This window comes from Sipha flava, unplaced genomic scaffold (genome assembly GCF_003268045.1).
Source record: "Sipha flava isolate LNK unplaced genomic scaffold, YSA_version1 202_pilon_pilon, whole genome shotgun sequence".
NCBI lineage: Eukaryota > Metazoa > Arthropoda > Insecta > Hemiptera > Aphididae > Sipha > Sipha flava.
Genome location: NW_020272797.1, coordinates 1,201,521 through 1,212,828, shown reverse-complemented (window position 1 = coordinate 1,212,828; position 11,308 = coordinate 1,201,521). Strand labels below are relative to the sequence as shown.

Here is an 11,308-nt window from a genome sequence, read left to right as displayed (position 1 = left end):
ATGTAGGTAGACAGTACTGCTATAGCAGTGGTCAAAAATCACTTTTGCGTTTCTGAAGGAACTTAAGAAAAAAAAACCAAAATTCAGAATGTCCATCAATGTGTTAACTCAGTCGACTGTTCCGCAGGACTGTGGGTGGGCAACACTGCAACATTTGCATTCCCAACACCGTTTTGCATCGTTTGGTGTTCCATGATTACAGAAAAAAATGTATGCGTTATCAAAATGTAGTGGGCTCTTAACAGTGATCGGCGTTCGGCAGCATTAATTTATTACCGCATTGGAGTGCACAACGCCATTTCGAGGTAGATGTGATTCACTGAATAATTAATATAATTATTACACTTATCGGCTATAGTTAACAGCTGTATTTTCTACTCATGCACTAAAACAGTTAACTAACAACGTTTCTTCTATTATTTTTACCGTTTTGGTGAAAAATTCACAGAATTCTTTTGTTTTCACACAGTGTATTATTTAAAGAATCCGCTGCATATTAAACACACCTAAGGTTAGTGATTTTTGCTAATTTACTAACGTTTTGATGTACAAAATTATTGTTACAGACAATTTGATACAATTTAAAATCCTTCATAAATGTTTTTTTCTGATTAATTTTAAATTCTAATATAATTAAACCATAAATGTATTGATGTATAACAAGTATAAACTCCCGATAAAATTAACACAAGTGATTGATGTTAGTTTAGTCTTCAATTGATTATAAATATTTTTAAAGTTGGTATTCAATGATTTCTTAAAATTTCATCAAATATAGAATCTATGACATTTAATTGTATAATTTATAATTATTGAATATAATCAATGACTTTTCTTTATTATTTAATTGTTGTTTTTAAGAAGATTAATTTAATAAAACTAAGTGTTTTACTTTATAAAACATTGCATTGTAAGTTTCATGAATGTTATAATAACTTAAATTTGATTTGATTTTTTATCCAGGTATTAGTCGCGCTATGGTCAAAATGATTGGACTTTTTTTACATTTTTAATAAAACATTTATGTTTTATATTTTAACCATTGATACTCGGTATACCTTTCAATAATGTTATTAAAAATGATATTATAATATTCTAATTATATTTAATTTTGTGTATATAGAATAACATGTAAAAAAAGTGCGGTCATTTTGACCATAGTGCGACTAACGCCGGATTGAAAGGCATAATCTTATTCAGTTATAATACATTATTTGATCATTTATGATAGTACAACCTATGCTGGATCAGCTAGTAATAGTATTATTTTGTATCCTAGTCATTCGTAAAAAAAAAGGTTAAATAAATGTATCTGTTACTTAAATACTTATATGTTATTCCACTACATTTTTAAAAATTAACTTATGTGTTAGTTTTTAACTATTTGGTTATAAAACAATCCTAGTGTTTGTTCTATTTTTAATAATTTATCAGATACATAGTTCCTTTATATATATATATATTTTTCATTCCTTCCTTTTTATAACTTTTTTTTTACTTGATTGATTTTACTATTTTTAAATATTATTCAGCAATTGATTTAATATGCTGTTTTGACCAGCAACTCTATATATGGGTAGCTAACTTAATTATTATTTTTATTTTCAATAAAGTTTTTTTGTATAATAAAGTTAATCCTATCTACAATTATATTGACAATGTTTACTAATGTTAATTCAGTTAAATCAGCTTTATCTGTGAGACATTGCTAAAAACTGGATAAACTATTCAACTATTAATTATTTTAATTATATTTTAAAATTATTGAGTAACGAAAAAAGTTCTTTATTTAAGAATGAGAAAAGGAACTAGTTTCTATTAAAAATAATTAACATTAATTAGTTCCTTTTTTTAAAGAAAATGTCTAAGAACTCTATATTATAAACATTAATCCTTTGTATTATTTTAAAATTGAAATTAATTACATTTTTTCCTTATTAATTATAATTTTTAATTTTACTTATATTATAGTTCTAAAGAGTATAATACTACCTTTGCAAACCAAGTAAAAATGTTGAAATTTAAATATAAATCTAACAAAAAATCAAAGACCTAAGAAAATAATAGTTTTACTTAACATTTTTAGGTACTTATTAATAGTTTAATGATTAAATCATAAAAGATTCAAATTGTAAATATTTCGTATTTTATTTAAATAAAAAAAAATATATATATATAAAAAAAAATTTTAAATCATTTTTATGAAGATATTTAACTATGAATATATATTTGAGTGTATTCAATTTTTTTATATACGGTAACACTGCATAAACGTTCTAGCTTCTATCATGTACCTTATTATCAATACAATTCTAATTTCTAATTATGGTAAAAAGACTTATCAATTGTTATTATTTATTACGCAGGTCTCGTATTTTGTTTTTGGAGATTAAGTACTATTATATAGTTGTAATGTTCTACTGCTTTATAATTTGTTTCCTTTAAAATGTTTGTTGTCTATTGATTAGTTTTAAATGCTACAAATGTGTTATAATTACTTAATAGATTAAATTTAGTAATGATAATTTAATTGATAAATTTTATCTATAGTTATTTGGTTCTTTAATTTTTATTCTTGTCAATGTCTCTTAAGGATACAATGGCCAACGTACAGCAAAATTCCAATGGGTCTAATTTCAATGATTACAATGATGTTAATTTGACAATACGGATTTTATTTCATGGTCGAGTATGTATTTTAAGTACATTTTAATTGTTATCTCTCTTAAAAATTAGTTCTTTGTTTAAATATTAATATTTTTTAATATTATTATGTTTTATAATTTATTGCTCTATAAAAATTAAAAACAAAATAACAAGTTTTTTTATAACTTAATTTTTTTTATATTTTTTCTCATTTTTTGAGTATTTTTATATTTTATTGGAAATAATTTACTCAATTTATAATTATTTTTTTGTTATATTTGGTATTTTTTATACATATTGATAGTTAAATTATAAATTGTATTAAGACGTATATAGATTTATTATAAAACTGTTTTAATTTTATAATAATCAATTACAGTGTTATGATCATTTATGTAAACAATTTTTTCTTAATTTTTAGGAAGTTGGAAATGTGATTGGTAAGGGAGGTGAGACTGTAAAAAATATAAGAGATCAAGTAATTTGTATTAACATTTTTGTATTATTTATTGTATTACAAATATTATTATATATTTATTTAGTCTGGGGCTAGAGTTTTAATTTCTGATGGTTCAACTCCAGAACGTATTGTTACTATTACTGGAACTACAAATGCTATTTGTAAGGCTACTGAACTTATTGGATTAAAAGTTGAAGAAGTAAGAATTTTATTAAATACCGTAAATAGTTATTATTTATTTTTTATTTTTAGTTTTTTGAAAGACAAAATGGTGATTGGAATGGTCCTAAGGCACCATTAACTTTTAAGTTAATTGTGCCAGCATCTCAATGTGGCTTTATCATTGGGAAAGGAGGATGCAAAATAAAAGAAATTAGAGAATCAAGTGGTGCTGCTATACAAGTAGCATCTGATATGTTGCCAAATTCAACTGAACGTCTTGTTTCAATTACTGGTACTACAAACACCATATCACAATGTGTTTATCAAGTGTGCAATGTATTATTAGATGTAATAACATTTTAATTTATAATAATATAAATTAAATCTTAATTACATTTTCATGATATAATTTTTAATTTTTAGTCTCCACCACGTAGTGCCACTATTCCCTATGATCCTCGTAGTAAAACTTCAGGATTTGCTAGTAGTGCAGTTGGTAACGATGTAAGTTAGTTCATATTGGTTTTAAATAATTAACAATAATTCTTTCAATTTTATTACTAAGTTAAAAATTATTTTAGTTTGGGAGACAACGCACTAATCCTTTAGCCAGTCTTGCAGCTCTTGGTTTAGGAACTGCGTCTACAGGTGGTATCAATCCAGCTGGTATGTATATGATAATAAAATTGATTTAATTACATTAATTTTTAAAGAGCAGTAAATAATATATAATGTTATAATTTGAGTAAAAATTGTATTTAATAATACTTATATAGTTCATATACAGTAGATACTATTTAATGTGGACATGTTGGGATCAGTTTCTTTTGCTCATATTAAGTGGTTGTCCATAAAAACCGAAATAAATAGAAAAAAGACAATAAAGTCTTAAAGTTTTCAATTTTAAAATGAGTGCATTTCATGTTACATTTCTACCATCAAATTTAAAAAATATTGCTAAATAAAATACATAAGAGTTCATACTAATAAATTGTATACCTTATGCACATGTTTAAATTTAATATTGTCTCTTCCTAAACTTACTAAATCGACTAACAGTAGCTATAAATTGCTTGTTTTCTGGGCTAAAACTTTAGCTTAGGCTTTCAACATGGGTTCAGAAATGTAAAAACCAAGGTTTGTTGTGAATGAAAATTGTTTCTCACTACATATTTAGTTTGAATTGAAAGTTTCTTGTTAAATGTTTTTTACCTTGGAAAGTTTGGGATTTTTGATTTTGGAATACATGAATGTTCAGCTATTAGACATTGTAAAGATCCTGACTAGAGTATCATTACTAACTTAAAGATCTTTTTGAAAAATGTGTAGATGCTGAAATTATGTTATAATAAAAAATAAACTGCCTCCTAAACCTAATTAAGTTTCCATTAAGTGGTGTCTTTTAGCTTTGTTAATATGTATTAGAATTGGGACTAAACTATAATGCTCATATAACCAATAGTAACATTAAGTGAAATCCACTGTATACTTAGATAGTAAGTATTTAAACACTGCCATATCCTAATTAGAAATAAATCTGGATGTGAATTCCTGAAAAATTCAGAAATTTTAACTTCTATTAAGTAACTAAATTGTACTAAAAAGTAAATAAATATTTTAGTACAAGTTGTTATAACATTTCAAAGCATTTTAATTGAAAATCAAATAATTGTTCCATAGTTATAGCCTATGTACAATTTTAGGAAAGCTTGTCCAATAGATTTATTGGCTAATTAATAAATTAGATAATTTTTTATCTTTTATTACGGTATTTATTCAATTGCACTAAATGTGCTATTACTGCAGATAATATTTATGTAATCTGTACAATTACAATAATGAAATGTATTAGTAAATTATGGTATTAGATACGCTCTGACATCTTTCTATACTATTTTATTAGCTGAAATGATAAAAATAATTATTCGATTTTCAATATTGATACTTCATATTTTCATAATAACTTCTATTACAAAATAGCTTTTGTCATTATATAGAAATTTAAATTCCAGAATTTATTTTTCCAGTTTATATATAAATTTTATAAAGTGATATAATTATAGAAATATAAAAATTTGACTTTGTATTTTATAATATAACCTGTTAAATTGTAATAAAACAAAAAACATTTAAAAATGATTGAACAAATTCAGTTCAGTATTTTACCCCCATCTTATGACTTATGTTAATTTGATTAAAAATGTATTTTAGCTTTGGCTGCGTTAGCTGGAAGTCAATTGAGAACAGGCAATCGTCAAAATCGTAATGGTGGAGATCACAAAAATCAAAATTCTAATTCCAACACTGAAACTGTATCTATGACTGTACCTAATGATTTGATTGGTTGTGTTATTGGTAGGAGAGGAAGTAAAATAGCAGAAATTCGGTAAGGTTTTACTAAATTATATTGAGTGTACAACACAATGGTACTAGTATCTACATAGATTTGTTATTGAATAGGATGTATTATAGTACATAACTGAAACGCTTATCTAGGTGTTCCTAAAATAAGTGATTTTGAAGGGGTTTTTTTTAGTTATTGTTTTTATTGGTTCCACTGATTTAATAGTATTAATTTAAAGTATTCATAATTAAGGTAAAATTTGTTTGTAATAACATTGCAAATTATGCATTTAAGTTTATTGAAGTATGATATGCATGAATTGATAAAAATAAAATATAAAGAAATATATTTCAAAGTTTTATTAAAAATTTATATTTAATGTATTTAATAATTTTTCATTGTTAACAATAAATTAGTTTTAATACACACACACACATATACACACATAAACAATATAAATTAGAGCTCTTAATACACGTGAATTCACGGAATTCATGTGTTACGTGTAAAATCCAAAATAAAAACGTATATCCTTAACTTAATACTGTACTATTAATATTTTATTAAAACTTCAAGTGTATAACATAAAATTACTAATTTTACCATTGTAAAAATGGATATATATTTTGGATAAACATGTATTTCACATGTACACGTGAATTCCGTGACACGTGTTTTAAGAGCTTTAATATAAATATATAAAGTAAAGTCTTGGTGATCTGATCATTCAGAAATCTGGTACCTCCAGTAATCCGGCTGTATTAATCTATTTTTATTCGACGAATAATCATAAAATTACTCTTGTCAATGATATTTAAATCTTCGGTAGAAGGAGTAGCTATTCAACAATAATTCACTCCACCACAGTAGATGCAAGTTATAATTGGGTGTTTATATCGACTACAAAAAAGTCTTAAAAGCACTATTTCAAACAAAAACAAATCGATCATTTTTTTTAAACCTGTCCCATCAAAAGATTAATTAAACAGAATATGTGTGTATTATTTATGTGCTGCAATAAAACTAAATAAGGTTATTTATTTTTTAATATGAATAAAAAAGTAAAATTCAATAAGTAGAAATGCATTTTTATTTGAGCCCCATTAATCTGCTGTTTTCGTTAATCTTGCAGTAGCGTGGTTGGATATTTGTTGGATTACTGAGATTCTACTGTACTGTATGTTCTAAGCTTTCTTTCTAAGATAGCTAATTTAGTGGTATATGGCATATTACAATACAAACAAAATTTTATACTTAATACAATTTATTTCTGAATAATGCTTGTACCAATTATAGCTATTTATGACGAAAATGTTGCAATATAATGCATATAATTGTATATGAAACCAAAGTTTTAGTTATTAGTTTCATCAATTAATTAATATTAAGTAGAATGTTTTTATTTGTTGTACATTTACTTCAATTTCTGAAGTATATTATGCATTAATGGAATTATATAAGTGTTTTCTGAACATATATCTTAGTTTTTATTAGGTTACATTTATTTACATTATTAAAATAAATAATAAAGACTATATTAAATTATATGTATATGTATTTTATGTAGACAAATAAGTGGTGCTTTAGTTCATATTGCTAAAGGTGATGGAACTCATGAAAATGGTGAGAATGAAGATCGACATATAACAATTACAGGGAATAAAGATTCTATTGCGGTTGCCAAGTACTTAATTGAAATGAGGTACAACTTTATTTTTATGTTGTAGACAATATTCGTGGAAACATAATTGAGAATGAATCCTAGTGTTACCATTATATCCCTCGTATTGCAATTTTTGTCCTTTTTTATCACTAATCCCAATTTCTTCTCTAGTGTGGAACTGCAGAAAGCCAATCTTGAGGGGGCTAACTCATCCTCTAGTCCTGATGATGGGTCCAGCTCAACCTTGCCTACTCCTCCGACAGTGGCCGCATCTCCTTTGTCGTCCGCCATCCCATTGGCTCAACTATTTGCCAAGCCGGGCGCCATTAATGCCTTATCCAGCTTATCTGCTCTTGGCGGCCTAACCGACCTCTTGGGAGCCTTATCTGGCGCCAATCAATCCCCTCCAATTCAGACCACGGGTGTTCATCGCCCGAAAAATTATTTCCAGAGAAACCGCAGCCCTTCAGGCGACAAAACCAAAGCGGACAGGACCAAGTTTGCTCCTTACTGAATGCTAATTGATCCCAAATCCGCTAATTATTCATATTCATACTTGTGTTTAATCCTACCCATCTTCATTTCTTATTTTTAAGTATTTTTTTTAAAAGTTATTTAGCATAATCATTCTTAAAAAAAAAAAAAAACAATCTTGTTTTTGAAAGCCTGAAAGAAATTTGATCTTTTATTTGTTATCCATTTGTTTTTAATATAATTACCGTGACTTTGTTTTAGGATTTAAACTTAAATATTTAGTTTACATAACCAATTTATTTTATGGGTGGAATTATTGCATTTTAAGGTTTTAATTTATAATTTTTAATTAATATATTATATTGTGTCCAATTTATTATATTTCACATTGTAGTCTTAGATTGTTTCCAATTACTACCTAGCCTGTATCTTTAGTTCTTACATTTTATTTTTGTAGATCTTATTCATAATATATCTTGTATTCCTTATTTTATTTATTTATTTCTTAATCTTTTAATTTATTATTAATGACTCCAATATATAATAGCTTGATTTACTTGATCTTATATTTTTATAATTAATCAATGTTTTCTTGGGTATATAATTTTTCAAGTAAAATATTTTATAATTTTACAACATTGAGTCATTAAATGAGTGAAATGCACATAATTTATCCAAAACTTGTAATCTTTTTTTAAATAAGAAAATGAACTGTCTTTTTATTTTATTGATAAAATGTATTATTTGAAATTCATCTCTTTTTTTTGAATCTGATGAATTAGATATAATGTAATGTAGAATTTTGGAGTGTCTTTGGCTTACATAAAAATTTAATTGAATAAAGATAGAGATTTAATTAATATTAATTTAGGAAACAGATAGTTGGTAACATTTTTAAATATAAATAATGGAAGTTAATTTCATGACAGCCCTATCTAAGTAATATTTTATTTTTTTGTATTTTATTATCTTAAAAAACCATAATCTATTCAATTAAAATATAACCATTTGTTGTTTAAATTGTAAAAACTATTAAATGATGGTTAGGTTATAAACCAGGAACAGCAAAAATAAATGTTTATAAAAGGTTGATGAAAATAAAATAAAAATATGTTTTCTATTTTTTTATCTTAATATATCTGTTTAACTTAAAACTAATTACTTTGTATTCATAAATTGAAAATTTATTGGAATGAAAGAGTAACATAGATTAGTATATTACATTATAAATTGTAATGTGTTGATTCTAGTTTTAAATTTACATTAATTATAAAATTAAACAAAATTTATTATACTACTGTATGTTATCTCTCTCTTGTATGTACAGTTAATTTAAATAATTAAATGTCTAGTTTAGTTTAAAATTACTGGTCATTATCACTTTGATCCCTCCTTGTGGTCTAACTTTATTGAATAAAGATTTTGATAATACTAACCATGTACCTATATATTGAAAATTATTGATAATATGCTATAATACTTTGTAATGTATTATTATATAATTTACAAATAATTATGACTTTTGTCATTCTTTATTCATGAATAATATATTTGCTTATTCATTGATGAAGAACATTTTTTTTATTATCTGAAATCAATTTACCTAAATATGTATCTGAAGTACACATTTAATAGGTAATTTTAATGATTATTTTAATTTTGGTTTTTTTTTTTTTTTTTACTAAATAAATATTATTTTCCTTTTATTTTGCTAATTCAATCTGTTATCATAATTATTCTATTGAGCTGTTTCACATTTATGGCTCCATTTTATATTAACTAATATTTTTATTTATTTATTTTTAGAAATCTTGGTCGAGCTATCGATGTGTTTTGAATGTAAGTATCAAAATATCATCGTATCTCCCAATTATAAATCAAATACATATTATTTTTCATGGCTTTTATTTTATGAATTACATTAATTTTTTAACTACTAAAAGTATTAATTTATAAATAGTTGAAATGTACATTTAATTAATAGAAACATTTTTTTTCTATTGAGAAATCTTTAACATTTTTATAGTAAAAGTGAATAATAAAGTAACACGAGGTTCCTTTAAATTGAACTTTTGACTGTTTAAGTATAAAATTAAATCGCCATTAAAACATAGTGTGTTAAAATAATATAAATATCACAATTTAAGTATTTTATGAATCCAGAATATATAGCTATAGCTATTAATTACTGAAAAAAATAAATATATTCTTGAAAATTAATTAAATAATTCCTTCCCTAAATAAATATCTATAGTATTATTAATTAAAATATAGAAGTGGCTATATATTTTTTACCAATTTATTTCATCAAGTCTTATAACAGTAACTTTGAATAGTAATTTAAATTTTTTATTCAATAATTAATATGACAAATTTTTTAATTATTTAGTACCAATTTAAAATTATATTCTAAAATATTAGTAATAATATGATGAATCTTAAATTAAATTTATTGTGTACTGCTTTTTGCTACATACAATTATTTGTTATTAATCTAATTACTTTCTATTTAATTTGTAGGTGTTAATTGTTATTTATCTTGTGTGACAACAACTAGAGCTGCCTTTTGTTTATTTTCCAAAAAAAAAATAAATTAAATAACTACAAACTGGTTCATTCGGCATTGATATAAAAATGTATTTTTTATATGATTGTATATCACGTGAGATTTTTTTTTAATATTATTATTTAGCAATATAACTATTATCTATATTGATGTATATTTTTAGGAAATATGAATTGAATTCCGTGGAAATGTACTGTCTATTTCATTGATAAAGTATATTTGGAGTATATTATTATAAATTGCATTTATAATTTCATCAGAACAAAGTGGATACTAAAATGTGAAATTTGCATTTTATACTCAACACTGGTTATTGTGATTTTGTTAAATTGTCAAATAAGTTAACATGACTAGAATAATTTGATTATTTTTTTAAATGCATTTATTATTGTTATATGGATGTAATAAAATGTACTAAAATATTGTTTGGTAAAAAATATTGAATATGTAATAATTATTTACCTGGCTCTTAACTATCTTTTTTTTTTTTATTAAAAATATAATATTTACAATCTGTATATTTTTTGCACAGTGAGCAAATTTGTGGACACAATATAGCATATAAAAAACAAACAAGAAGGAAAGCAATCCGGTGATATGACCCTATATTTGATTAGGATAAAATGCCTAGGTCAGGAGATCGTGGCACCAGCATCTTTTAAACTGATGAGGAGGGTAATTGAATAAGGGGACTTATTAATAGTTTGAATTCCGTTAGGAAGAAAACTGAACAGCGATGGTGTCTGGAGAGACATTAGTTGGTATGTGAGTTTCTCCTGCTTTATTGGAGTTTTTGTGCGTTTTGGGGGAGTTGAGGAAATAATTTTTCATCAAATATGTTTGGTATGACAGTTCGAGTCTAGTTCCTACTGTTTTACAATATTTTACATTTTTTTGGTAGCCAAAAATATGTAACAAGAAATTCACAAAAATGTTTTATAACCGTTGCAAATAATTTATTTCAACAAATATCCATTAAATTATTAATGGATA

General features: G+C 24.5%; 1 protein-coding gene across 4 annotated transcripts; it reads left to right on the top strand.

The window, feature by feature from the left end:
* The first annotated feature begins 223 nt into the window (after window positions 1-223).
* On the top strand, window positions 224-10,329 carry LOC112682345 (poly(rC)-binding protein 3-like). 4 transcript variants are annotated; one of them, XM_025552910.1, is made up of 10 exons: window positions 224-305; window positions 2,594-2,689; window positions 3,068-3,124; window positions 3,189-3,305; window positions 3,359-3,616; window positions 3,692-3,772; window positions 3,850-3,934; window positions 5,480-5,654; window positions 7,180-7,314; window positions 7,447-8,040. In XM_025552910.1, exons 2-10 carry the CDS (start codon window positions 2,600-2,602, stop codon window positions 7,787-7,789), a joined length of 1,341 nt encoding a protein of 446 aa, XP_025408695.1. In that variant the 5' UTR covers window positions 224-305; window positions 2,594-2,599; the 3' UTR covers window positions 7,790-8,040. The 4 variants fall into 4 exon arrangements, with proteins under 4 accessions (XP_025408695.1, XP_025408694.1, XP_025408696.1 ...); XM_025552909.1 differs by lacking the exon at window positions 224-305 and adding an exon at window positions 312-511 and having other exon boundaries at window positions 7,447-8,039; XM_025552911.1 differs by lacking the exons at window positions 224-305; window positions 7,447-8,040 and adding exons at window positions 9,556-9,588; window positions 10,270-10,329 and having other exon boundaries at window positions 2,387-2,689.
* Window positions 10,330-11,308: the final 979 nt, after the last annotated feature.